The following is a 25986-nucleotide window of genomic DNA, read 5'->3' on the forward strand; positions in this document are numbered from 1 at the left end:
TATTACTGGAAGATCCACCAGAGCCCACGTGAGATGATCAATGATGATCATTCACGTGAGATGATCAATGCTTGTATGGCAACTAAATTCTACAATAATGTTAAAAATTAAAGTTAGAAATTACATTAATCAAAAGTTACAGCCTACATAAACATAAGATGGCCTACAAAAGCTCACACTGGCTTTCAAATTGGTCAACAAAATGTAAGGAATCTTTTTCAATGTCACTGAGACTTTCACTGCAATCAGTATCTCTGACCAGATGGTGTAGAGAACTTTGAATTTCTCATTATTTTCACACACTACATGCAAACTGCTCTTCGGACAATCTGTCAAGTTTGGAAAATCTGCCAAGTTAATTATGTCACTCATTGTGCAATATCAGGTCCTAAATCAGGATCTACTATTGCTGGATTGAATTAAGTTTTTGTATGTAGTTGGACAATGCAACTGGAAAAAATGTTCAAGTAATGATCCACTTCCAGCAACAACTTTGCTTTTCTTCTGTTTATTCATAAAGTTCCAGACGTGTACTCCATACGTATCTGAAAAGGCCCGTTCTGTATGCTCTTTTTTCCAGGGAGCAAAGTATCTCTGCCATGCTTGGTATGGGATTGGATAGAAACGATTTGTGATCTATATAGACATGCCATTGCATTCCTTGCCAATGAAGGCGGCTAGTTTATTAATATTGCACCATCTCTTCGGCACATGGGTAATCGGTTGAGGACCTTGGTGACCCCAAATAACTCCATTGTAATGGGCCACAAAATCTTCCATGCAATTCCACAAAAAGGTATGGTGTTTATAATGGAATCCGAGTGCTGCATTATTGAGAGTTTCTGTGCTCTGCGGACATGTAAAGTTAGCAAATCGTATAGATCTCAATGATATAATGTCAGTATCCAGGTAGATTCCTCCATATTTCCAGATCAACGCTAACCTGCAGCCATCAGCAAGTACGTGAGTCCAATACCTCTCCTTTTTTAGATTTACCTGTAGTATAAATGAGAAGGAAATGTCTCATGCAGTAACTTAATTTTCTTTCTTGCTAAACATCATCTCTCCATCTCTTTTTCTCTTCTTGATGCTAAAGACAGTTTTTTATCATAAGTGAAATACTACCATTGTCATACATAGTATGACCATGAGAGTACTGTTGGCCAGAAAGATCTACAAATCAATGAACAGAAATGAGGCAAGGATTATGGAAACAGACAGAGAAGATGTCTTTATTCTTGCCAAGTGGCTGCACAAAGAGACGCAGCCATTTTGTGAGATTGTCCTTGCAGCCACTATTTTGTGAACTGTTTTGTAAACTGGTTCTTTCTCATCAGAGCTTAAGCAGAGCAAATGAACGTGAACACAAGGAGTTTCTGCTAATGATCTGCAAAACCTGAGTTCATTCTCAGATAAAAGTCATTTATTATGTAAAGTGGCATGATTGCAGAAGGAAACTGTAAGCAGCCTTTGATTGGGTTGTCTGGATCCTAAGTTTGACTGATGTAGTTGGACACATTTGAACCAGTCTGAGTTGGAAAAAACAAAGTCACCTGAGGCACAAGGCTGAAGTGAGAGCAATAAAGCTAAACAGCTGTTGTCTTTGGTCACTCAAGGATGAGCTTCCAGCAATCAACATTTGGAGTTTAAATTCCGCCGCTGTCTGTAAGAAATTTGTATGCTCTCCCCCATGACCATTTACAGTTAGGGTCGGTGAGTTGTGGGCATGGTATGTTGGTCCCAGAAGCGTGGCAACCTTTGTAGGTGTTCCCCTACACAAATTTAATTAATTTGAATTGACACAATGATTTCACTGTATGTTTCAATTTGACAAATAAATCTAATCTTTATCTTTAAGTGCATCACTTGAATGTTTCAGGACTGAATTCCAGCTGCAGTCACTCTGCCAACTTTCCAACTGAGCTATAACTTGCTGTAGCCTCAGACAACCCTCCTCAGTATCACTGATATCCCTGACCACTCCAGTCTTATGTATCATACTGTTGATCTGATACTTACATCAAAGTCATTGCTGTTAATCAGCAGAAGTCCCAGAATCGATCCTTTTCACACACATCTTATCAGAGAAGCAACCCTCCACTTCTACCCTTTGCTTCCTAACACACAGCCAGTTGTAAATCCACTTTAGCACGAAGGACCTTCACCATCTGGGACATGCTTCCTTTTCCTCATTATTACCATCGGGGATAACAAGAGCATGAGGACCCAAAATCGATGTATTCAGAATATCTTCATTTCCTCTGCAATCAGATATCTTGCACTGTACTGCTGCCACAAAACAAATTTCACAACATACGTCAGTGATAATAAAGCTGATTCTCATTCTGACCTTCTCCCTGCTCCAATCTGAGGTTCCTACTTGCATTAAGACCACTACAGGAAAGTAAGGCCTTCCTTAAGAGGTAAGTAAAATGGGAACCACAAGAGTGCCGAGAGTCGACAGCACGTGGTGCTGTATAATACAGGCTGAACACCATTGACCGATCAGCTATAAAAAAGTATACAGAAGCCTAAAGTCCCACACTCAATGAGGCTTCTTCCCTGCATCATTAAATTTAATTGCGAATGATACTGGAATCGTTTTTTATTTGTGACATATACCATAAACAGAGAAAAGTAAACCTTGCATACTGTACATGAAGGTGAAAACATTATCAATGTACTGAGGTGTGTTCGTTGGCATCTGTCTGTCTCGAAGGACAACGGGTGATGATCCTCATCATCACAAGCCTGGACGAAGGTATGTAGATTCTGAGATGCCCAATCGTCAAAATCTCCCTCTCGGTCTCACCAGTGCAGACCAAAGGAAAGCTTATGAAGCAATATGATTGGCATCAGCTTGGCTGCAGGAGATTCCAGAAGGATGTTCAATGACAACCAGCTGCCTGAGGACCTCCACTCCAGCTTTTCTGTCTCGTTTACTCCTGTAGACTTTGTCTCTCCCAAGGTTGCCCACAAGACAGTGGGGCTTTTTACACATAGCTGGGGAAACTGAGACATATCAAGATAAAAGAATATCAATACAGAGTAAGGTGTAACAGCTACGGAGAAAGTGCAGTGCTGGGAAATTATAATGAGCAAGCTCATAACGAGGTAGTTTGTGAGGTCAAGACTCTAGCTTGTCATATGCAGGAAACTTTTAATAGTCTTATTGCAGTAGATAGAAGCTTGCACTGAGCCTGCTGGTTCAAGCTTTCATGGTTTATACCTTCTGCATGAGGAGAGAGGGTAGAATGGTGAATATTGGGCTGGCTGCTTTGATTATGCTAACTACTTTACTGAGACAGTGAGAAGTATAGCAATGTCCATGGAAGGGAAGCTGGTTTCCATAATGTGCTGAGCTGTGTCCACAACTCAGGCCAGTTTCCTGCGGTCATATCTACAGCTGTTTCCATGTGAAGCCTTTATGCATCTAGATAGAATGTTTTCTCTGGTGCATCAGTAGAAATTCATAATGGTTGATGGAGTATGCCAAATTTTAACAGCCTCTTCATATAGAGATTTCTGAGCTCTCTTGGTCATGGTGTCTACGTGGTTGGGTAGGACAGGCTATTGGAGATGTTCACTTGTAGGAACTTGAAGCTTTTAACACATCCAACCTCAGAAAAATGTTCCACAGATACATTAAACTCATTGTGGAAAGGACACGTTGCTGTTGGCAAAGTTTTTTTGTGAGATAAATTGGAATGACTGAGAAGATTTTCAGAAAAGATCACCTGAGATAAATGAAGAATTATGTGTAACTGTTAATGATCTGTCAAGAAAGGAGTTTGAAATGGTTGATGTTTCGGAGACTTAAATCAAATGGCTAAGGCAGCTGGACGTTACTTCCCGCCACTAATGGTGTCTTCGAGGGTTGACCCCTGAAGGCCAATGTTATTTTTTTAATTAATTATTCATCTTGTAATTGTTCTGCTTGCCTTGATCTTAAAAGCCTAGTTAAAAACTGAGTAAGAAAGGAAATTGAAAGATGGAAGGTAATCAAGATCAATTAACTTGCTTGGCCCTGCCCCTCTCTTTCCCCTCAGATCTACTCAGGTCCTCTCATACACACACACTAACTTCTTTCCAAATCATCTCCCATTCTCCATCTCTATATCACCCAGTTAATTTCTGCTCCCTCACCTCCTTCATCTGTCCATCACCTACACACTGGTTCCTTTACCCACCTCCATCCTACACATCGCCTCCCTTTCTTAACTATCTCTGTTACTATCCTCTAACATTTATTCCCACCAGTAATCTTTTTCCATCTCACAGCACCTTTACATAGAGGAAAAATTTCTGCTCTTTGGTCATGTGAGAAGGGAAATCATTATTTATAGAAGTTTCTTATCTATCTTCAATGTGCCCAATTACTCCTTCCAGGTCAAGCAACAAATTATCTGTATTTCTACCAATTTTAGTGCACTGCATCAGAATTCTTGTGCTTTCTACAATGGAGAATCTAAAGCCAGGTTAGGCAGGTGACTGTTACAGGTAAATCTGCCAGTCTGCAGTTGAGACCCAGAGTGTCCAGTTTAAATTTTTAGTCATTTATTTTTTCTCCTCTTCCTCTGTACAGCACAGCCTTGTCTCAAAATACACCCCCTTCCTTTCCCTTTGATGTCCATGAGCGTGTCTGCCCTCCCTCCAACATCTGGCCTGTAGTAATGTGCTCAGAAACAACACATTGGTACAAAAGTACACAATAGGTAAGCAATGCTTGTCGACGTGGCAATGCCTTTCACTGCATTCAGTATTTCTGATCTGGATATTGTATTTCCCAGCATTCCCACACACACACTACATTCATTTAAAAACACTTAATTTGTGTCAGACACTGAGTTTACCAAAATAAATCATATATTTCTGTTGATTACCTTTTGGTACCAGCCTTTCAATGGAGTGTCTTCAAACAGTTCAGCGCCATTCAAGGGTAGAATGGTGACATTCCTCACTGAGGAGAGCAAAGGGATTCCTTTGTACGCAGGCTGTGGATACTGGCTCAAGTTGCCACTGAATCCCTTCATGAAGTAATAGATTGGTTTGTCTGGGTTTCCTAGAGCTGCAGACTCCACTGAACACACCGCTAATGGTGTTGGCTCTACGTTGTCAGTCGACTCCACAAACACAATCCCAGGTTCTATGTTTGGGAATGGAGGATCCGAAACATTTATCCCAGAAGTGTTTTTCACTGGAGATATTCCAAAAATGTAACTTTGAATTAAATAGTAGCCATCCATATCCCAGCCCCTGTACAACGCACCTACAACTGCAAATAGTAAGACAAAAAAAATCCCTTCTGCCTGGACATCATGACGTGGAGCTGAGATGTTTTGCCAAGTGTCACTGCAAAACAAAGATGTATGTTCTGTTTTCAATATTGACCACATGAACTAAAATATATTTAGATGTATAAAAAAGGAACACAAATTAATCGCGTCATTAATGCCAGCAATTGTTCTTTAACAAAACACGTTAAAAAGAAACTGGAAAACAATGAATGTTCAGTATTTACTGTTCTGAAGTTATGGACCCAGTGACAAGGTTATCATGAAAGTTATCAGGAATAGGATTTGTAACATAAAAGTAGGCAATGCCAGAAACACCCAGCAGGTCACGCAACATCTGTGGAAACAGAGTTCAAGGTCCATGTTCAAAACTCTTTGTCAGAGATGCAGTGAGAAAAAAGAAATTAGTTTGAAGTTTCAGAAAGTGTAGGAGTGGGGTTCATGGATTGGAGAATGGAAACAACTTTCCTGAAAAAAATATGTGGGGCCAAGATATTGATCCTTCCTCTCTCACTCTGACCTACTCCTTCCAGAAACTGCAGCCTTCTTCTCACAAAGAATACCAATGAAATCATCCTTTTGCTGACAAGGTGCCTCAGTTCCAGTTCAGTGAACTGTTTGCTGATTTGCAGAAGCCAGGTGTCAGCTCTCAGACATTACACATCCATTGGATCATGACACAACCAAATCATCAATCCATTGTTCACAATCGCCAAGGACACTTCTCGCTTGCTCTCTCTCTATTTCTCGCTCTCCACTTTCTCCTCTCTCTCTCTCTCTTTCTCGTTCTTTGTGTGTGTGTGTGTGTGTGTGTGTGTGTGTGTGTTTGTGTGTGTGTGTCTGTGCATGTCCGTGTTTCTGTGTATGTGTGTGTGTGTGTGTGTGCGTGTGTGTGTGTGTGTATGCCTGTGTCAGTGTATGTTGTGTGTTTCTGTGTGTGTATGTGTGTGTGTGTGTATGCCCATGTTTCTGTACAAGTCCGTGTTTCTGTGTGTGTTGTAGCCGTGTCCATTATAAGATTGTAAATGTGATCTCTGATTCTGTCAGTGCATTAACTGTGATGAGTGCAATGACATTGTGGATTTTTCTTGAACTGCTCCCAGATGCAGGATGCATCACTGGCAGAGACTTCAACAGTCACTAATTGCCATCCTGTCTTGATCTCGAATCTGTTGATCGTGCTGACAGTCCACGTGCAGAGGAAATACCTTCTCATTTCAACTTTTCCAAGATGTCAGGAAAGTGTCTTAAAGACAACTCTTTTTCACAGTTAGCACTACACTGAAAATAACACACAAAATTCCAGCTGAGCCATGGCATAAGGGACAATTCTGCTGAAGATTTGCTGTCATGATGCCACAAATGGCTGGCATTGGGTCTCTATCCATCACCCCATGAGATTACCGAGGCGAAACATGATATTATGCTAGTGAGAACTCGAGTACCACTCCCTACCTGCACTGGCAAAAAATGACTTGTTAACTGTGAAGTGTGTGTTTGTTGCTTGAAAGGCAAAAGAGTGCAGATGATGAAAATCTGAAATAAATCATTGAACTCAGAGAAGATCAAAAATAGAGATGTTTCAAGTTGCAGAGCCGAGTGAGGGGTGGAGAGGACAAAGTGAGTGATAGTGATAGGGTGGAGACCAACAGAGACAGAGCTATATGAACCGTGGTAATGTGAGCCGAGAGGGTGTTGGTGGCTGGTTAATCACAGCTGATCTCAGTGAGGACGTGTAAGTAGAAGAAGAGGAGAGAGATGGGGAGAGAGGAAAGCGTGCAGGAACGAGGAGACACAGAACACAACAGTTACTGGAATCTGTCAGGAAAGACAATGTTGGAAATACCCTGTGTGTACGTCAGCAGTGAAGAGAGAGGATCTGAGTTAATGGACTGATGACCTTCCATCAGAAATGCCCAGCTCTGCCACAATTGGAAAACTGTTCAGTTGTAAATTTAATTCAGTGTTGCATCTTGCAGCCTATAATATGACTAATCAGAAGATTGTATGATGTTTCTGTTTTTTGAGCTAATTTTTCGGCTTCACTGCAAAATACAATGTGTTGAACTATGCACAGTTGGGGAGTCGTGACACTGTGGAGGAATGATCTCAAGAAATGAGATCAGTGACAATGGCCAAATGCTTAGTGGCGGGGTAATGGCCCAGAGGAGGTGTGTGGTGATGTCTCAGGGCTACCATTCAACTTCTGTAAATTCAAGGTTATCTTACCAAATAACAAATAGACCAGTAGAATTGATGATGATTTGGGGATTGGTCTTTTGCATCTTACTTTCATCCATCAAAGCTCACCGTCAGCTCAACCCTCATTCTCTGAGTAGAAATGTTACTCTGCTCAGTGGTTAACATTGAATTGAGAGAGGGTTTAGTCAGCAAGAGTAACTATTTCACATTGGTGGTCAGTATTAAATGGATCTATAAAGAATAAGAGGCCAGAAGGAATGAGATGAAGGTTCTGGAGGAAGGAAAAATTGTATGCAGAATATAGTAAACACTGGTGGCAAAGGAAATAGGTGTGGAGTGGGGTGCAGTGGGAGAAGAACTCAACACAAGTACGTCTTGGAGTTTATTGATATGAGGAACTTTGGGAAATGAAGCTGAAAACTCTGGTAAATTTTAAACATTAGAGAAAGTGAAAGATTAGAGGGTAGTGAAGTCGGAGCAAACAGGGAGACTGAGAGCAGTGACAGGGGTGGGCGAATGGGAGTCAGTGTTAACACAAGGTATCCAACTCCAGGAAGCTTATTTTGATTTGTAAACAGTTGTGAATTTTGGCATCTCAAATGAAGGAAGAAATGACTGACAGAGAATGGAATTGAGGACTTGCGCAACTCAGAGAGAGTGACAAAAAGTTTCAGAGAGAGGCCAAGGTCACAACATGGTCACGTTTGAGCCTTGGGACTCAACAGTGATTTTGGATGAGCAACTTTTCCCTCTGGTATCAGTTCTGGCCATTACAGGGTTGTAGATTTGTGCTTGTGGAAACATGGTCTTCAGCCCACCGAGTCCCCAGTCGGCTCATCATATTTACCCTCCTTCAGATAAATCAGCTGCAAATAACAAGCCCTCAACACTGGCACCATCTACATTGTTCACTCTCAGTCTCCAGCTGACCACATTCCTACACTCCTCCCCTTTCTATCCAATTTCAAACATTACTTACATACCCATGTGTTTGTTCTTCTAATGAAAATTACCTGTTGGAAAGATCAAATCTGTTGCATCTCCACAGCTGAATTGCAGCTAAAGCAAGCACCAGATTTCACTGATGTATCAATGCTGGCTTTATCTGTGATCTACAGCAGATATGACTGACGGTGGAGATCAAATTGATAACTCAAGGAATTTCTCACAGGCTCTATCATTGCCACAAACAGACAACAAAACAGTGAAATTGAAATATTGTACCCCAGAAGTTTCAGGCACAGTTTGGTATTAGTGAGTAAATAAGAGTTTTCATTTGTATTTCAAATCTTGACATGAAAGAGAATGTTGCAAATACACTGCGTGTATGGCAGCGGTGTAGATAGAGGATCTGAGTTAATATTATGCATGGATGATCTTTCATCAGAAATGCCCATCTCTGCCACAAAATGGAAAACTGTCTGACTGAAATCTTAATTCAATGTTGCATCAGTATTACTTCAATACTCCTGATCTTTCTAATTTCTTTAATACTTTTAATGAGAAACACAATGAAAGCAAAACCAAACAAGGAGACCGCTTTGCTGAACATCTACGCTCTGTCCGCCAGAGAAAGCAGGATCTCCCAGTGGCCACACATTTTAATTCCACATCCCATTCCCATTCTGACATGTCCATCCACGGCCTCCTCTACTGTAAAGATGAAGCCACACTCAGGTTGGAGGAACAACACCTTATATTCCGTCTGGGTAGCCTCCAACCTGATGGCATGAACATCGACTTCTCTAACTTCCGCTAAGGCCCCACCTCCCCCTCGTATCCCATCTGTTACCCATTTTTATGCACACATTCTTTCTCTCACTCTCCTTTTTCTCCCTCTGTCCCTCTGAATATACCTCTTGCCCATCCTCTGGGTCCACCCCGCCCCTGTCTTTCTTCCCGGACCTCCTGTCCCATGATCCTCTCGTATCCCCTTTTGCCTATCACCTGTCCAGCTCTTGGCTCCATCCCTCCCCCTCCTGTCTTCTCCTATCATTTTGGATTTCCCCCTCCCCCTCCAACTTTCAAATCCCTTACTCACTCTTCCTTCAGTTAGCCCTGACGAAGGGTCTCGGCCTGAAACGTCGACTGCACCTCTTCCAAGAGATGCTGCCTGGCCTGCTGCGTTCACCAGCAACTTTGATGTGTGTTGCTTTAATATACTAAACTTTTTTTTCTTAATGAAATGATTTTTTGTGCTTTTTGTTTTTGTGATGTCTGTGCATCAACACTCAAAATTGATATTTCACTGTTCCTGATTGCCAAAATGTTTTTGTTTGCCAAGTGTTGTGAAAACAGATCAGATAATCATTTAAATTTGAATCTATCCACAGATTTCTCACTAGTTGATGGTATCCAAAGAAATCATTGATGAGAAATGAAACACATTTTCCCAAAATTGAAACAAATCGCAACATAATTACAAAGAAAATACAGTAAAATTCATTGGCACCTACCTGTCTTAAATGGGATTCACTCACGCTGTTTTGTGCGAATGAAAGGGTGTTCTGCGAGTTGTTTGAATTTATACCTGAAGATTTGATCTTGTTTGTATACTTGACACACCCAGTGTGCTCTGCTTGGAACTCAAGTAAGGTGAAGCCAGCTAATGGTGGAAAGTGAAAATCATAAACAAAGCAACAGACACAAAATGCTGATATACTCAGCAGGTCAGTCTGTATCTATGGAAATGAATAAACAGTCGATGTTTCATCCTGAGACCCTTCTTCAGGACTGGAAAGGAAGGACGGAAGATACCAGAATAAAAAGGTGGGGGGAGGGGAATGAGACTAGCTAGAAGGTGATAGGCGAAACTAGGTAGGTAGGAATGACAAAGGGCTGGAAAGGAAGGAATCTGATATGATAGGAGAGAGGACCACAGGAGAAAAGGAAGGAGGATGTGACAGGCAGCTGAGAGAAGGAAAGAGGACGGAGTGGAGAATAGAAGAAGAGGAGAGGAGAGGAGGAGGGAATTTTTTTTTACCGGAAGAAGAAAATGATATTCATGCCATTGGGTTGGAGGCTATCCAGATGGAATATAAGGTGTTGCTAGCAGCTCAGACATTTCCAATCAACAGAATTTAATGAGAACTGGGAATGTGAAAATAGAAAACGGGAAAACAGAAACAGGATTTGGGAATGAGAAAGCAGAAAATGGCGATGCAAGACCAGTTACTCCTCTCCACAGATGCTGCCTGACACATTGGTTCCTGCAGTATTTAGTGTGTTTCCATAGTGATAAAAGGTCATTGATCAGAAACACTAACTCTGTTCCACTCTACACAAAAGCTGCCAAACCTGCTGAAGATTTCCAGCATTATCTCTTTTATTTCGGATTTCCTGCATTTCAAGTTTTTCAGGTTGATGATCACATATAGACTGTTTTTGAAAAATGCCAATCATTTGGGTAGATTGGAGCCGAGTGTTCGAGATGTTCATACCCCATCCCTTGAGTTTATTTATCTAGCCTTGTCTGGAACACGCAATCCAGGGTTTGATCCGAGCACCAAGATACTTTTCTATATGACCTGGACTATGATATTTCATCTCCATTAAAAATGACAGTATTAAATAGGGATGTTTTCACCTTGAATTCCATATAAAGTCCATCAGTCTTATTGAGATTAACCTCAAGGCCAGTCTTTGTACAGTTTTCCAAGACTGAGGATCCTGACCAAGCCCTTGTGAGAATCTCTTGGAGGTGCAACATCATCAGCAAAGGTTAGAGCTGTACATGACATATTGACAGCTAGATGGAACCAGACCCATCCCTATCTGATGAACATAAAAGAATGTCCAAAACTATGTTCAATAATATTGGGGAAAGTGGGTCTCCTTGATCTACTCACCTCAGAATAAGGATGGGTCAGTCCCAGCTTTGCCAATCTCAACAAGAAAACTGGAACCTGTATTTAGGTCTGTGATGAGGCCCACAAAATGGGACCAACCCCCATCTGGCCCAAAGCATTAATGATAAAGTTATGGCTGATGGAATCAAAAGCCTTCAAAAGGTCAATAAAAACTGCAGCTGGACTCTAATGGTTCCTCTTGGTCCGCTTCATTAAATTGCTTAAAGTAACAATATTTTCATTAAAGCTGGGTGTTGCTACAATGAATCCCTTCTGATGACAGTGAAGGACAACTGTGTCCGTCAAGCACTACATAGGTCAAAGGTACATTTATTGTCAGAGAAATGTATAGAATATACATCCTAAAATGCTTTTTCTTTGCAACCGTCCACGAAAAACAGAGGAATGCCCCAAAGGATATATGACAGTTAAATGTTAGAACCCCAAAGTACCCCCAGCTCCCCTCCCTCCACCGAAAGAAAAGCATCAGCACCCGTCACCGAACCCTCAAGCGTGAGCAAAGCAACAGCAAAGATGTCGACTTGCGGTCCTCCAAAGACTATTCATTCACCCGGTATTCGATGTACCACAGACTCTCTCTCTCCCTAATAAGGGAGAAAGAGATGTCTCCATTTCACAGCGAGAGGGGAGACATAATAAACAACTCACTGCTTTCCAACATTAAAAGTCCGTTGCGTTGCTTTTTCCGAGCTCTGTGCCCAAAGGTCTCGGGTCTCTGGGCACACAACCTTCGATCTTCTATCTTCCATGACACACTGATCTCCTGCTCAGACACTGACCTCTGATCCCCCCAACTCCAGAGCCACGAAATCTCGGAGGGCGAGTGGAGCTCTTACGCCGTACCCTTGGCGTGCCGAATAATGGCCAGTCGTGAAACCCCGAGAGCGGATCCCATTCCCACAAAGAACCATATGCAGCATGTAACTCCAGGTCTGGTCTTCAAAAGAACCCTGAAAGGGAAAAACAGAGATATTAAAAATGGACATAGAGCTGTTTCCGAAGATGCAAGCAAAGGAGTTGCCATTAGGCGCCATTGTCTCCCTCTAAGCTTGGCCAGAATCTTCAAGAATAATCTCAAAAGAATGGGACCACTTATTACTGGATGATGCCAGTTTTCAACAGATTTTAATTTTTCACTGAGTCGGACTTTGGAAGACGATCTTGCTCTATTTTATTCGGGTGGGTACACTCTCCATTTAAGTTCAAGAGGAAAACATCATAGATCATTGGTGCCCCCCTTCTGAACAACCCGAACAACCTGTATGGAAGTAATGGCATCTAACAGGTTAAAACCCAAAGCCTGATAAACACAAGGACTGAAGCCCCTCAAGTCTGCCTTATTGTTTGGTTTTGCAAAAATTGACATAAAATAACTTTCTAAATCTTCAGTCCCGATGGGACAGTCAATCTCTGTCAGAACTCTGATCAGTTCTCATGCCTTTCATTTCTCACATTTTTCTGGCACAAGTTCTCACATTTCTCTGGCACAATATTAAAAATAACCTTTCCCCTCAGCTTTTCATCTCTTAGAGTTTGAGTTCAGATTATTCTTCTTAATTATTTCTTTTTGTTCAGAACATTTGGGGCTTTTCCTCTGTCTTTAATTAAAATACCAGCAGCAAATTCTAAAATCTTAAAAATTCTGATCTTGGCGGCGACAAAACATGTGGATAGAAGGATTTGAACCTTGCCTAAAAGTTGTGAGTTTGAGATCCTTTCCCCACTAAAACTATTGAAATAATCATTATTATTACCATTGTCTATCGGCAGATTATCCAAAACACTAAAATCTACTAAAATATTTGTTGCCCCCTGTAAATGTGGTTCTGCCTCACTGACAGGTGATTTCTCATCGACATCTCACTGGCCTTCTGCTCACTGCGAAACTTTTCACTTAGTTGGATGTATTCCACATGTGAGAGGTTGAGAATGAGCACAATAACTAACCAGATTATGTTCTCAAGAAGTCAGAAGAATTGAAGATCATGTCTTTGATACAGATATTGTTCTCAAGTTGCTTAACAAGTCTGCTACATTATTGATGATTCCTCTGCAGGTCAAATTGAACCAAGGGTCAAAGTCAATAAATAATGATTTGGTCATTCAGGAGGGCAGGAAATTTCAATGGTTCAATGGTTCCATTTCATATCAGAGAATGTATACACTGTACAACCTGGAATTCTTACACTTCACAGACATCCATGAAATAGAAGGAAACCCCAAACAATGAATGAGAGAAGAATATAAGAACCCCAAAGTCTACCCCTCCCCATGCACAAGCAGAAGCAAAGCATAAACCCTCCTCACTACCCCTCCCCCCCACTTGTTCCAGCAGGCAGTCTCAGCCCCACCACCCACCATGCAGCCAATAGCAAAGTCCCCAGAAAGACCAGGATCAAGAGTCAATCAAAAACCACAGTTCATAACTCAGCACTTCGACATGCCACTGGCTTTCTCTCTCTTCCTAACAAGGGAGAGAAGGATATCACCCTTCCACAGTGAGAGGGGAGACCAGTAGCTCACTGTTTCAATGTTACTGTCCGCAGCATCATTTATTTGAGTTCACCAACTCAAGTGCCAGCAGAACTCCACCCCCTATCGCAAGAGAGAGACAACGGAAGATCGCTCAAGTGCAGAGGCCTCCGACAGCCACATCTGCTGTCTCAATGTTCTGATCTCCCATGACACTTCATTTCGCGTCTCCAGCATTGGATTGATTCGTCCACAGGGCCGTAGAACCGCACCCCACAGGCAAACATCTTCCAGGCAGCTCCTGGAGATATCAAAAATGCAGCAGCATGGTGAGCTCCAAGACCAGGAACATACCGCCATGAAGAACCACAGTTTGAACACATCAGTAGATTACAGACTCCAATAGAATCCCAGCCACCTTGACAAAGAAAGAAATGAAAATTGTTTAGCCGGATAATGGTAGATCTTTGGAATTACCTAACTTCTTAACTTCTACAGAAGCACAATTGAACCCATCCTGGCCAACTGTGCCACAGTGTGGTATGCCAGCTGCACAGCCGCTGAGCGACAAGACCTGCATCGCGTGGTGAAGGCGGCCCAGCGAATTGTCAGGATGGAGCTCCCAGGACTGGACACCATCTATTCCAGCAGACTCAGGAGGAAAGCAATCAGCATAACCAGAGACACCATGCACCCTGGCCACTCCCTGCTTGACCCACTGCCGTCCAGCAAAAGGCTCAGGACACTAAAAGCCAGAACAAATAGACTGAGGAACAGCTTCTATCCCAGAGCTGTGGCCTCCATCACACCACTCCCACAGAACAATGACTGAAGCTGTGAGCACACAGACGCACACACAAGGACTCAGATACTTGCACTAACGGCACTTTGTGCATCACTGTGATATTCTGGTGCGGCTGAAACTTATTTTCTGCCTCTTGTCTATTTAATATTGTTTTTCTATTACTGTCTTGTTTTTATCTACCACTTTATTTAATTGCCTGAGAGGAAGCCAAACAGAGTTTCATTGTACCTATGTATAATGACAATAAAGATCATTCAATTCAATTTAGTTCTTGTTCTGAACATCTTCAAGACATTTGTTAGATTGACACATCCTTAGCAAGCGGATTGTACAGGAGAGTAAGATTAGTTAAAGTCAGCCACGATCCCATTGAGAACAAGGGGCTGAATGTTGTATTCCTGCAATTTGTTATGATCATTTGTCTTTTTATTTACTCTCTTAAAGGATAGACGTTAAGTGAAGCCAGTAGAAATCTACCAGAAATCCAGATACAGTATATGGAAGGTAATCTTAAGAGTGAAAAAGAAATTCCAAGTTAAGTTAAACAGAATTGGATGCACATCAGCTCTAGTTGGGTTTGCAGGCCATTACCTCCTACAAGACAAAACATAACATCGTAAATGATGTGTTGCTTCACTCCCAGATGAAGCAGTGCCTTTTTAGCATGCTTAAAAAGCGAGAATAAAACTGCTCCTGTGAGAATCCCTGGAACATCTGGTGACCTTGTGATATCTATTTCAGAAGCCAACAGCAGAACATCTTTTTGTAAGGTGTCAGCCCATATGGTGTATCTGGTATGGCACTGAAAGCTTGTGCCAACCATCTGGCGGGAGCGTTCAAGGGCGTTCTCAACCTCTCTCTGCGACAGTTGGAGTTTCCTACCTGCTTCGAAAAGGTGCTAATCATGCCAGTGCCCAAGAAGAGCAGGGTGAGGTAACCCAGTGACTATCACCCACTTGAACTCACATCCAATGTGATGAAGTGACTTGAGAGGGTGATCATGGCTAGAATTAACTCCTGTCTAAGCAAGGACCTGGACCCACTGTAATTTGACTACTGCCACAATAGTTCTACAGCAGGTACAATCTCATTGGCTCTCTATTCAGCTTTGGAGTACCGAGACAACAGCAATACCTACATCAGGCTGCTGTTTATTGATTACCCCTCAGCTTTCAACAGCATCATCCCCTCAGCACTAACCAACAAACTTCAAAACCTGGGCCCGTTTACTTCTGTCTGCAGCTGAATCCTTGCCTCCTCATTGGGAGACCGTAGTTGGAGCAGATTGGAAGTAACATCTCTTCACTGTCGATCATCATCAGTGCACCTCAAAGATGTGTGTTTAGCCTGCTGCTCAACTCTGTCTACACCCATGACTGTGAGGCTAGGCACAGGTCAAACACTATCTATAAATTTTCCAATGATGATACAGCTGTTGATGGCAGAATCTCAGATGGTTTAATATCACCAGCATACATCATGAAATTTGTTAACTTAGCAGTAGTAGTATAATGCAATGCATGATAAAATAGAAAAATAAATAAGTCAATTACAGTAAGTATATATATGTATACTAAATAGTTAAATTAAAAATAGTACTAAAAACAGAAATAATTTTTAAAAAGTGAAGTAGTGCTCATGGCTTCAATGTCCATTTAGGAATTGGATAACAGAGGGGACAAAGCTGTTCCTGAATTGCTGAGTGTGCCTCTTTCCTGATGGTAACAATGAGAAGAGGGCATGCCCTGAGTGATGATGGCCCTTAATAATGGACACTGCCTTTCTGAGGTACCACTCCTTGAAGATGTCCTGGATAATACGGAGGCTGGCACTCGTGGTGGAGCTGACTAATTTTACAACTTTCTGTAGCTTCTTTCAATCTTGTGCACTGTCCACCCCCATCCCCCCCGTACCAGACAGTGATACAGCCTGTCAGCAAGCTCTCCACGTAGGAGTTTTTGAGTGTTTTCGGGGACAAACCAAATCTCCTCAAACTCCTAATGAAATACAGCCGCTGTCTTGCTTTCTTTATAGCTGCATCAGTACGTTGGAACCAGGTTAGATGCTCAGAGGTAATGACACCAGGAACTTGAAATTGTTCACTCTCTCCACTTCTGATCTCTCTATGAGAATTGGTTTATGTTCCCTTATCTTACCCACCTACTCAGGAAGCGAGCCGAATGAGTCATAAATGTAAAGTCTTTCTTCTTGCACCTTTACGACATATTTAATGGCTCTATGTATCTATTTATCACTTCACTAGCACATTGCATGGTAGGAACCCTGAGCTTACAACCCTGCTATTTATCTTTTTACCTAGCTCCCAAAAATCATTTTGCAGAACCCATCCATACTCCTGTCTATGTCATTAACACCTAAAGGGACCTCAGCTCCCAGGTGCTCTCCCTCTTTTCTCAGAATGTTCTCTAGCCGCTGTGTGACCTGACACCAGGGAGGCAACACACCATTCTGGCATCTCGACTGAAATCCCCTGATTGGCAATTATGCACAGGCTTCCGAGTTGTATACTGGATGTAGCGGACGTTATACCCCAGGAGACAGAAAAGGCATATAGGAAAGCAATGTCACAGTGATCTTGGGGAACTTCAATACACAGGTAGATCAGTAACAGAAATCCTGCAGCACAATACTGGCCCTTCGGCCCACAAAGCTGTGCTATCCGGTCTGGAGCAGAACACAGGAAAACAAACTTGTGGGATGGGATGGCTTTTCAGAGCAGCTTGTGGTAGAGCCCAGTAGGGAACAAACATTTCTGGATTTGGTGTTGTAAAATAAGACAGACACGAATAGGAAGATTCAGGTAAATGAAATGTCTCATCCTGTTTATCATCCATATCCTTCCATTCCTTTCATGTTCTCTACTTATCCAAAATCCTCTTCAACTCTATTGAATTGCTGGTTTCATTACTAACCCTGGCAACCCCTTCCAGACACCTCCCACTCTCTATGTAAACAACTTGCCCCCACATCCCCTTAAATTTCTCCCATTTGACCTTAAAAGTACGTCTTCTGGTGTTTGAAATTTCTACCACTCGGGAAGAGTTTGGACTTCTACTCTAGCTCTATATCTCTTAAGTTTAAAAACCTCATTCAGATTTCCACTTAGCCTTAATGTTTCCAGGAAAACAACACAAATTGTCCAATTTCTCCTTATACAGTATAATGCCATCCGATTCCCTCTCATCCAGGCAGCATCCTGTCAACCTCTTCGGAGCCATTTCCACAATCTCCACATCCTTCCTATAATGGAGTAACCAGATCTGTACACAATACTCCAAGTGGGGTATGACTACAATTTATAAAGCTGCAGCGTGACTTCTTTACTTTTATACGCAACACCCTGACAATGAAGATAAGCATGCCTTACTCTTCTTTACTGCTTTATCTGTTTTCTAGCCCAGGTTAACCTAATAATATCTTGAATTCAAAATCTGAAGTAAGTACAAAGTAAAATTTATTATCAGAGTACATACACATCACCACATAAAACCCTGAGATTCTTTTTCTGCAGGCATACTTAGCACAGTAACTGTAAACATGACGAACAGTGAACTGTAGACAAACTGTGCAAATGCAGATATAAATAAATGGCAATTAATAATAAGCAAGAAATAACAATATAACGGAGTGTCTAAATGAGTGTAGTTCAAGGGACTGGTGGTTGAGGGGTAGTAACTACTCTTGAACCTGGTGGTGCAAGTCCAGCAGCTTTTGTACCTTCTACCTGATTGCAGCAAGGAGAAAAGTGCATGGCCTGTGTGGTGAGGATCTTTGATGATGGATGCTGCTTTCCTACGGCAATGTTTCATGTTGATGTGCTCGGCAGCTGGGAGGGTTTTACCTGTGATGTACTGGGCTGAATCCATTACCTTTCGTAGGATTTTCCGCTCAAAGGCCATTGGCGTTCCCATACCAGACCGTAATGCAGCCAGTCAGCACACTTTCCAGCACACATATATAGGTTTTTCATGACATGCCAAACCTCCCAAGGAAGTAGAGGTGCTGTCGTGCTTTCTTTGCAAATTTATTTATATGATGGGTCCAGGACAAGTCCTCTGAAATAGAGACACCCAGGAATTTAAAATTACTGACCCTCTCCACCTCTGATCCTCTGATGATTCCTGGCTCATGGACCTCTGGTTTCTTCTGAGGTCTACGACAGTTATTGACATTGAGTGGGAGATTATTGTTATTACATCACTCAGACAAGTTTTCAATCTCCTTCCTGTATTTTGATTCATCACCCCCCTTGATACAACCCACAACAGTGGTGTTGACAGCAAACTTGTATATGGTGTTGACAGCAAACTTGTATATGGTGTTGGAACTGTACTTAGTCATAATGTCATAGGTGTAAAGTGAGTAGAGCAGGGGGTAAGTACACATCTCGATTCTGAAATGGTTCCACAAGATGGGAAAATTGCAAATGTCACTCCACTCTTCAAGAAGGGAGAGAGGCAGAAGAAAGTAACTATAGGCCAGTTAGTCTGACCTTGGTGGTTGGGAAGATGTTGGAGTCGATTACTAAGGATGAGATCTTAGGGTACTTAGAGGCACACAATAAAATAGGCTGAAGTCAGCGTGGTTTTCTCATCTGTTATAATTCTTTGAAGAAATTACAAGCAGGGTAGACAAAGAAGTATCAGTTGATGTTGTGTACATGAATTTTCAAAAGGCCATTGACATGGTGTCACACATGAGGCTTCTTAAAAAGCTGCGAGCCCATGGTATTACAGGAAAGATTCTGAGATGGATAAAGCAGTGGCTGATTGGCAGGAGGTAAAGAGTGGGGATAAAGGGAGCTTTTTCTGGGTTGGCTGCCAGTGATTAGTGGTGTTCCGCAGGGGTCTGTGTCGGGACCAATTCTTTTTACATTACATATCAATAATTTGGATGATATAATGGACGGCTTTGTTGCAAAGTTTGGAAATGATATGAACATAGATGAATGGGCATGTAGTTTTTGAGGAAGTAGAGAGGCTGCAGAAGAACTTAGAATGGGCAAAGAAATGGCAGATGGAATCCAGTTTAGGGAAATGTATGGTCATGCACTTAGGTAGAAGAAATAAAAGGGGTATTTTCTAAATGGAGAGAAAATACAAAAAACTGAGGCAGAATAGGACATGGGCGTCCTTGTCCAGGGTTCCCTTAAGATTAATGTGCAGGCTGAGTTTGTGGTGAGGAAGGCAAATGCAATATTGGCATTCATTTCATGAGGACTAGAATATAAAAGCAAAAATGTAATGTAGAGACTTTATGAAACATTAGTGAGGCCTCAATTGGAGTATTGTGAACGGCTTTGGTTCTTAGAAAGGATGTGCTGAAACTGGAGAGGGCTCAAAGGAAGTTCACAAAAATTATTGCAGGACTGGATGGCTTGTCATATGAAAAGCGTTTGACGGCTCTGGGCCTGTATTCACTAGAATTCAGAAGAATGAGGGGCGAGCTCATTGAAACCTATCAAATGATGAGCTGCCTGAATAGAGTGGATGTGGAGAGGATGTTTGCTATGGTAAGACATTTTAAGACTAGAGGACACAGCCTCAGAACAGAAGACTGTACATTTAGAATGGAGATGAGGAGTTTTGTAGATATCTATGTTCTATTAATGAGAACGTGGAAAGTTGGATAACTTCAGTATAATTCTCAACAGCATTCATGAGGAAGAATGCTCCCTCGTGTTTGTTCTGTAGGACACAGATGCTGACTAAACAAAAATATCAACAGTAATAATTTTTCACAGGTTGTTGTAGTCCATAAAGTCTTTTCAACCTCTGACACATCATGCAATAACTGTACTGGTTCATCATTATCATTTGGAAAGTATTGTCGGTCTGATTACACTGGGGTGCTGTGTGACCATAAAGATCTGCTGTTGCTGCCTCATCAATGGAGTCAGCTTGTCTGTTCCACCCTACCCATTAGTGCAGATAAATAGATTGATACTTCATAGATCCCAAAGGAAATTGCAGTGCTGCAGTGACATTACAAGTGCACAGATATACAAATATTAGAAGAGCAGTAAGAAAGAATAAAAAATAAGTTGCCTCAGTCTAACAGGAGGGGCTCAACACTTCCCCAGCTATAGGTTGACTCATTAAAGAGCTTAATGGCCGAGATTAAGAATGACCTCATGTCGCTCTTTGAATCAGTGCAGTTGTCTTAGCCTATTACGAAAAGTGCTCCTCTGTTCAGCCAAGGTAGCATGCTGAGGATGAGAATTGCCAGGATTGTCCAGAATTCCCAGGGTTTTCTGTTTGAGCTGCATTTTATAACAGCAATTGCAGTAAGAATTGAGAAGCATGAAAACGTTCATATTTAGTTCACTGAGTTTCATCAGAGCTCACAAGAGGTGAAAAAGCCATGTAGTTTTCTGAATTGTCCGTTATTATATGTTACTCCTATGGCAGAACAAGATTCAGTGCACTGGCTGCAGGGATGCTGGCTTTTGTTACGGCCAAGAGGTTCAGCTGCTTGAGCAGAACAAGAGAGAAGCTAGCTCTGCCACTTCAGCTGTTATATGATGTGCAGACACTGCATATCCACTGAAATTTTCCACTAATTTTTTTTCCAGTACCAGATAGGAAAGAAAAGCTGTCAAAGAAAAATTACATGTGGGCTTACATCAAGTGGCATTTTACAACAAGCAGAATTAAAATCATACAATTTCTTAAGTTTAGTTTGGGAATAGATTATTTAAACTCTGTAATCTATGGTGCTGGTGGTGGTGAAGGTGGATACTGTTATCAAAGTTGCTTTGACCCGAGGGCATCTTCGAGCCCAGTGGCCAGGCTGTCTGCAAACGATAATATGCCCTTCGTGGACATCCCCATGTTTACCCCTGCAGTGTTCACTGCCCATTTCTGTGTTTGTCAGGATGAAAGAACTGTATTTTGAATTTATTTCACATTTAGAATAATATTATCTGAACAACTATGTTGTTCAAAATAAAAGCTACTAGTCACAGGTGGGTCACATGACTGATATGTGTATAAAGCAGGTAATGTTAAAAGTTGAAGTTTACCATGAAATTTTAAGCAAAAGGTAATGATCAGCCAAATTGTGGTCACTGTAAATTTTGTTAAATATAAAACAAATATATAAACTAAAATAATATTCATATTGTATAGGAGAGCTGTCACAATACCATTAAAACAATGTACAATATTGCCCAGGGGCTATGTGGAGCAGTGTGGAAGTCTCACACAATTATTGTTCCCATTCCCCTTAATATCTTGATGTTGTAATTATTTTTGCAATATTGTAAAGCATTCTCAATTTCACTTAAATCTCATCTCACGCAAATAACAATATATTTAATCTAGGTTGTTTTACATTTATTAAGGCATGGTCCTAGCTTCTAGTTAATCCAGATACTTTTAAAAATATTTATGCCCTCTGCTACATATTCATTAACATCCTTGTCTTCTGTCTGACACACAATTTTTATGCCAATCTCTGATTTTTTACAAATCTCATCTTGCTGTTTTTACATTTCACCTCTACATTGAACAATCACAGGTCACCCTGCGGTCTTCGAACATTTTCCTTTCTCTAACAATATGTCTGCAGATATTCACCTTACCTATTCCACCATACACACAACACCTCCATTCTATTCGCCAAAAGTAGAAGCTCCTGGTAACCAAACAGTTTAATTCCGATGTGACATGTCAGTGAATGGCTTCCTCTTGTGTTACAATGATGCCACCTGCAGGATAGAGGAGCAACACCTGATATTCTGCCTGTGTAGCCTCTAACCTGATAGCATGAATATCAATTTATCCTTTTGGTAAAAACAAATTTCTCTCCTCCTCCCCTCTTCTTCTGTTCTGCTCCTCTGGCCTCTTATCTCTTCTCACCTGCATATCACTTTCCCCTGGCTCCACTTTCTTTCTTTCTTTTTCAATCTTTTTATTAATTTCAAAACAGAAACAAAACATAGCAATAACACAAATAGTAGGAGATATATTGTTACGCTTAAAAAAGTAATTGCAAAACGAAATAGTGTAAATTAACAAAGCTCCCAATCATATAGAACTAACAACGGATAATACAAAGAAAAAAAAATACTGGAAAAAAAACATGAAAAAGAAAAAAAAACAAAACAAAAAAAAACCCCATCCCCAAAGAAAAGCAGAATTAATCAACTAAACTAAAAGACTTGGGCAAAACTAACCACTTAAAAATGGGAAAGAAGAAAACCTTAGTGTCGACGACTCCATTCCTCTCAACCAACAGTACAGAAAGATAAAACAAGTTTGGAAATGATCAAATTACATCAAATGAAAATGCTGAATGAATGGCCTCCAAGTTTTTTCAAACTTAATGAAAGGGTCATAAACCGCACTTCTAATTTTCTCCAAATTCAAACATGCCATAGTTTGTGAAAACCAATGAAATACAGTAGGAGGGTTAATCTCTTTCCAATTCAACAAAATGGATCTTCTAGCCATTAAAGTAAGAAATGCAATCATCCTACGTGATGAAGAGGTTAAATTATTTAAATCCATCATTGGTAATCCAAAGATAGCAGTAATTGGATGAGGTTGTAAGTCTATATTCAAGACAGTTGAAATAATATCAAAAGTATATTTCCAATATTTTTCCAACAAAGGACATGACCAAAATATGTGGCTCCACTTTCTCCCATGGTTCACTCTCCTCTCCTATCAGATTCCTTCATTTCCACCCCTTTACCTTTCTATGCACCTGGCTCCACCTATTCTCTTCCTCCTCCCTTTTCTTTTTCCTTTCCAGTCCTGAGAAGTGTCTTGGCCTGAAATATCAACTGTTTATTCATTTCCATAGATGTTGCCTGACCTGCAGAGTTCCTCCTGCATTTTGTGTGTGTTGCTTTAGATTACCAGTATCTGCAGAATTTCTCCTGTATACAATATACTCTCAAAACATTTAATGCTTTCTGGTCCATCATGTACAAACAGCCGTGTTAGCAGAGTCCTTTCGAGGTCTGGGGCAGAGGACTTTCATGTTAACATTCAGACACACACATTCAGGGTACGCGCGTGCATGCATGCGCTCACACCCACACACACACACACACACACACACACACACACACACACACACACACGCACAGACACACACACCTTGGAATTCCTTTACTTTAATAACACACCTACCAAATTTTCCTATGCTTCATATGGGATTCCAACCCTGCTACCAGCAACACCATATACAGGAATCCTACCTGGGCCTACGGCAGTACCACGCCTGGGATTTCCACCCGACGCCCAGGAACACCTCATGCAAGACTCCAAACTAGCACTCAGATACCTCATCTCTTTTTTAATGCTGCAGATTTCCTCTGTCGGTGACTAAGGTGGTGTAACTTGACGTCTCCTCACAGGGGTAAATTTGTGTACCACCAGCAGACTCAGTCCCTTGCTCAAATATATAAGCAGTCTAGGATTTCGGGCAATCAGTTATGGGGCTGAATTCCTTTCTCCCAATTAGCAAAGCCAAAGGTTAGCCATCTCTGTAGAACCTCCAACTGTCAAAGTAACTGCTGCTGCTGATAGTAAGATAAAATAATTGAGCGCAGAGCACACGGAGTCTTGTGACTCCAGTAGACTTTTTATTTACTTGTGTACAAGGAGAACAGCATGACCCCTGTCACCCACACTGTTCTGAAGACTGAACAGAAGTCTGCTATTTTTATACAGAATTGGCTTATCAGTTACAGATGCTGATCATTGTAAATTATATATGTTTGAATTTCTTACTCGCAAGATCAATTTCCTTTCACAATAGAGATGTTAAAGTGAATTGAAATAGTGGGATAGAAGCTGAACTTGAACCTGTGGTTTTGGTCTCCAGCTATTGTATCTCCTGCCCAAGGGGAGAAGAGAGAATGACTGGGTTGGGAGGAGTCCTTTGTAACGCTCAATACTTTCCTGTGGTAGTAGGAAGTTTGGACAGACTCAGTGGAGGGGAAGCTGGTTTTCATGATCGTCTGGGCTAACTCGCTGCAATTTCTTGCGGTCATGGGCAGAGTTGTTTCCATACCAAGCTGTCGTACAACCGGAATGAATGCTTTCCATGGAGCATCGATTAAAAACTCTGAGAGTCACGGGGATATGCTAAAATTCTTAGCCTTGTGAGGAAGTAGAGGTGCAGGTGTGCTTTTGTGAACATGGTATCCATCTAACTGGGCCAGGACAAGTTTTTGCTGATATTTTGAGATGGTATTGGGGTTGCTGATGGTGAAGTTCTAAACTCAAATGAACATAAGCTCTATCAAATATAAATAGTGATATGTACCCTCACTAAAAGATTTGGGAAGCATGTGTCTACTTTCTGTCTGTCTGTAATGCATTTTATGTTACACAATTATTATAGGTAATCTATCACATGGTTTGAGTGCGATAGAAGGAAATGAGAACAATGACATATTCATGCTTTGTCTTTAGTTCTATTTGGTCCAGTTGAGAGTTAGTGCAGTCAGGATAATATTTTTATGTTGATCGCTATCAGTAGTTCAGCTATCTTCTCTATTACACTATTAAAAATGCTAGATTGGGACCACATCGTTATTAGACCACCTCTTTCTCTTTTTAGTTTTGTTGTACTTTTATCGCTACAAGTTTATTCATTTTTGCTGGCTTCCAAATAAAGGATTGAATCTACTCTTTTGAATTTTGGAACTTTGTTATTGTGGATAGAGCATCTACAGTGTCAACCCCTGAGTTTCGTGTCTGAGCAGTTTTGCATCATTTCAAGTAGCCGCTACATTTTCTCAACAGAATAAATAGCTATGCCAAATGAACACCAGTCTGCAGCCTCAGACCTGATGGTGAAATTGTAATCGTGACTCTGGGAAGCCAGAGCAGCTTGTGGCGAGTAAACGAGCTTTTGTTGACTCGTGCTGTGTGTTTGTGACTTGAACACTTCTTTGAATGGTTAGTGCCACTGGGCCATTGGGAACCGTTTGCCTGAGGGCTCATCACTTTGTTTTATCGAAGTGCTGAAATATTCCAGTTACCAATGTTTGAATTTGAAGGCTGTTTGCTCAGTCTCTGGCTTAAGTGCTGTGGATACATGGACAATTTATTTATTGACTACGCTTATTAAGTCAAATATCACTGGTACATTCTGCAAATGTGCTGCAGGTGAACAAACAGTTAATTGCAAGTTGTGCAATAAGGATAAAATAGCATGAGTGAATTAAAGCATGAAGTAGACCCTTATATCAAGGGCAAGAAAAGAGGGATTAAACTTACTTTGAAAACTTTAGCAGGTAGAATTGAAAATCTTCAAAAGGAAAATAAGACAAATATGAGCAAAATTAAAACTTTAATAC

General features: G+C 41.2%; 1 protein-coding gene across 1 annotated transcript in view; it reads right to left on the reverse strand.

Annotated features, from left to right (window-relative positions):
* Window positions 1-393: 393 nt before the first annotated feature.
* The window catches only part of LOC140197046 (alpha-1,4-N-acetylglucosaminyltransferase-like), a 50203-nt gene continuing 24610 nt past the window's right edge, over window positions 394-25986 (reverse strand). The window contains 2 exon segments of the mRNA XM_072256976.1: window positions 394-996; window positions 4884-5146. Coding sequence (XP_072113077.1) covers window positions 394-996; window positions 4884-5146 — 866 coding nt within the window.

Source organism: Mobula birostris, chromosome 4 (genome assembly GCF_030028105.1).
Source record: "Mobula birostris isolate sMobBir1 chromosome 4, sMobBir1.hap1, whole genome shotgun sequence".
Lineage (NCBI taxonomy): Eukaryota > Metazoa > Chordata > Chondrichthyes > Myliobatiformes > Myliobatidae > Mobula > Mobula birostris.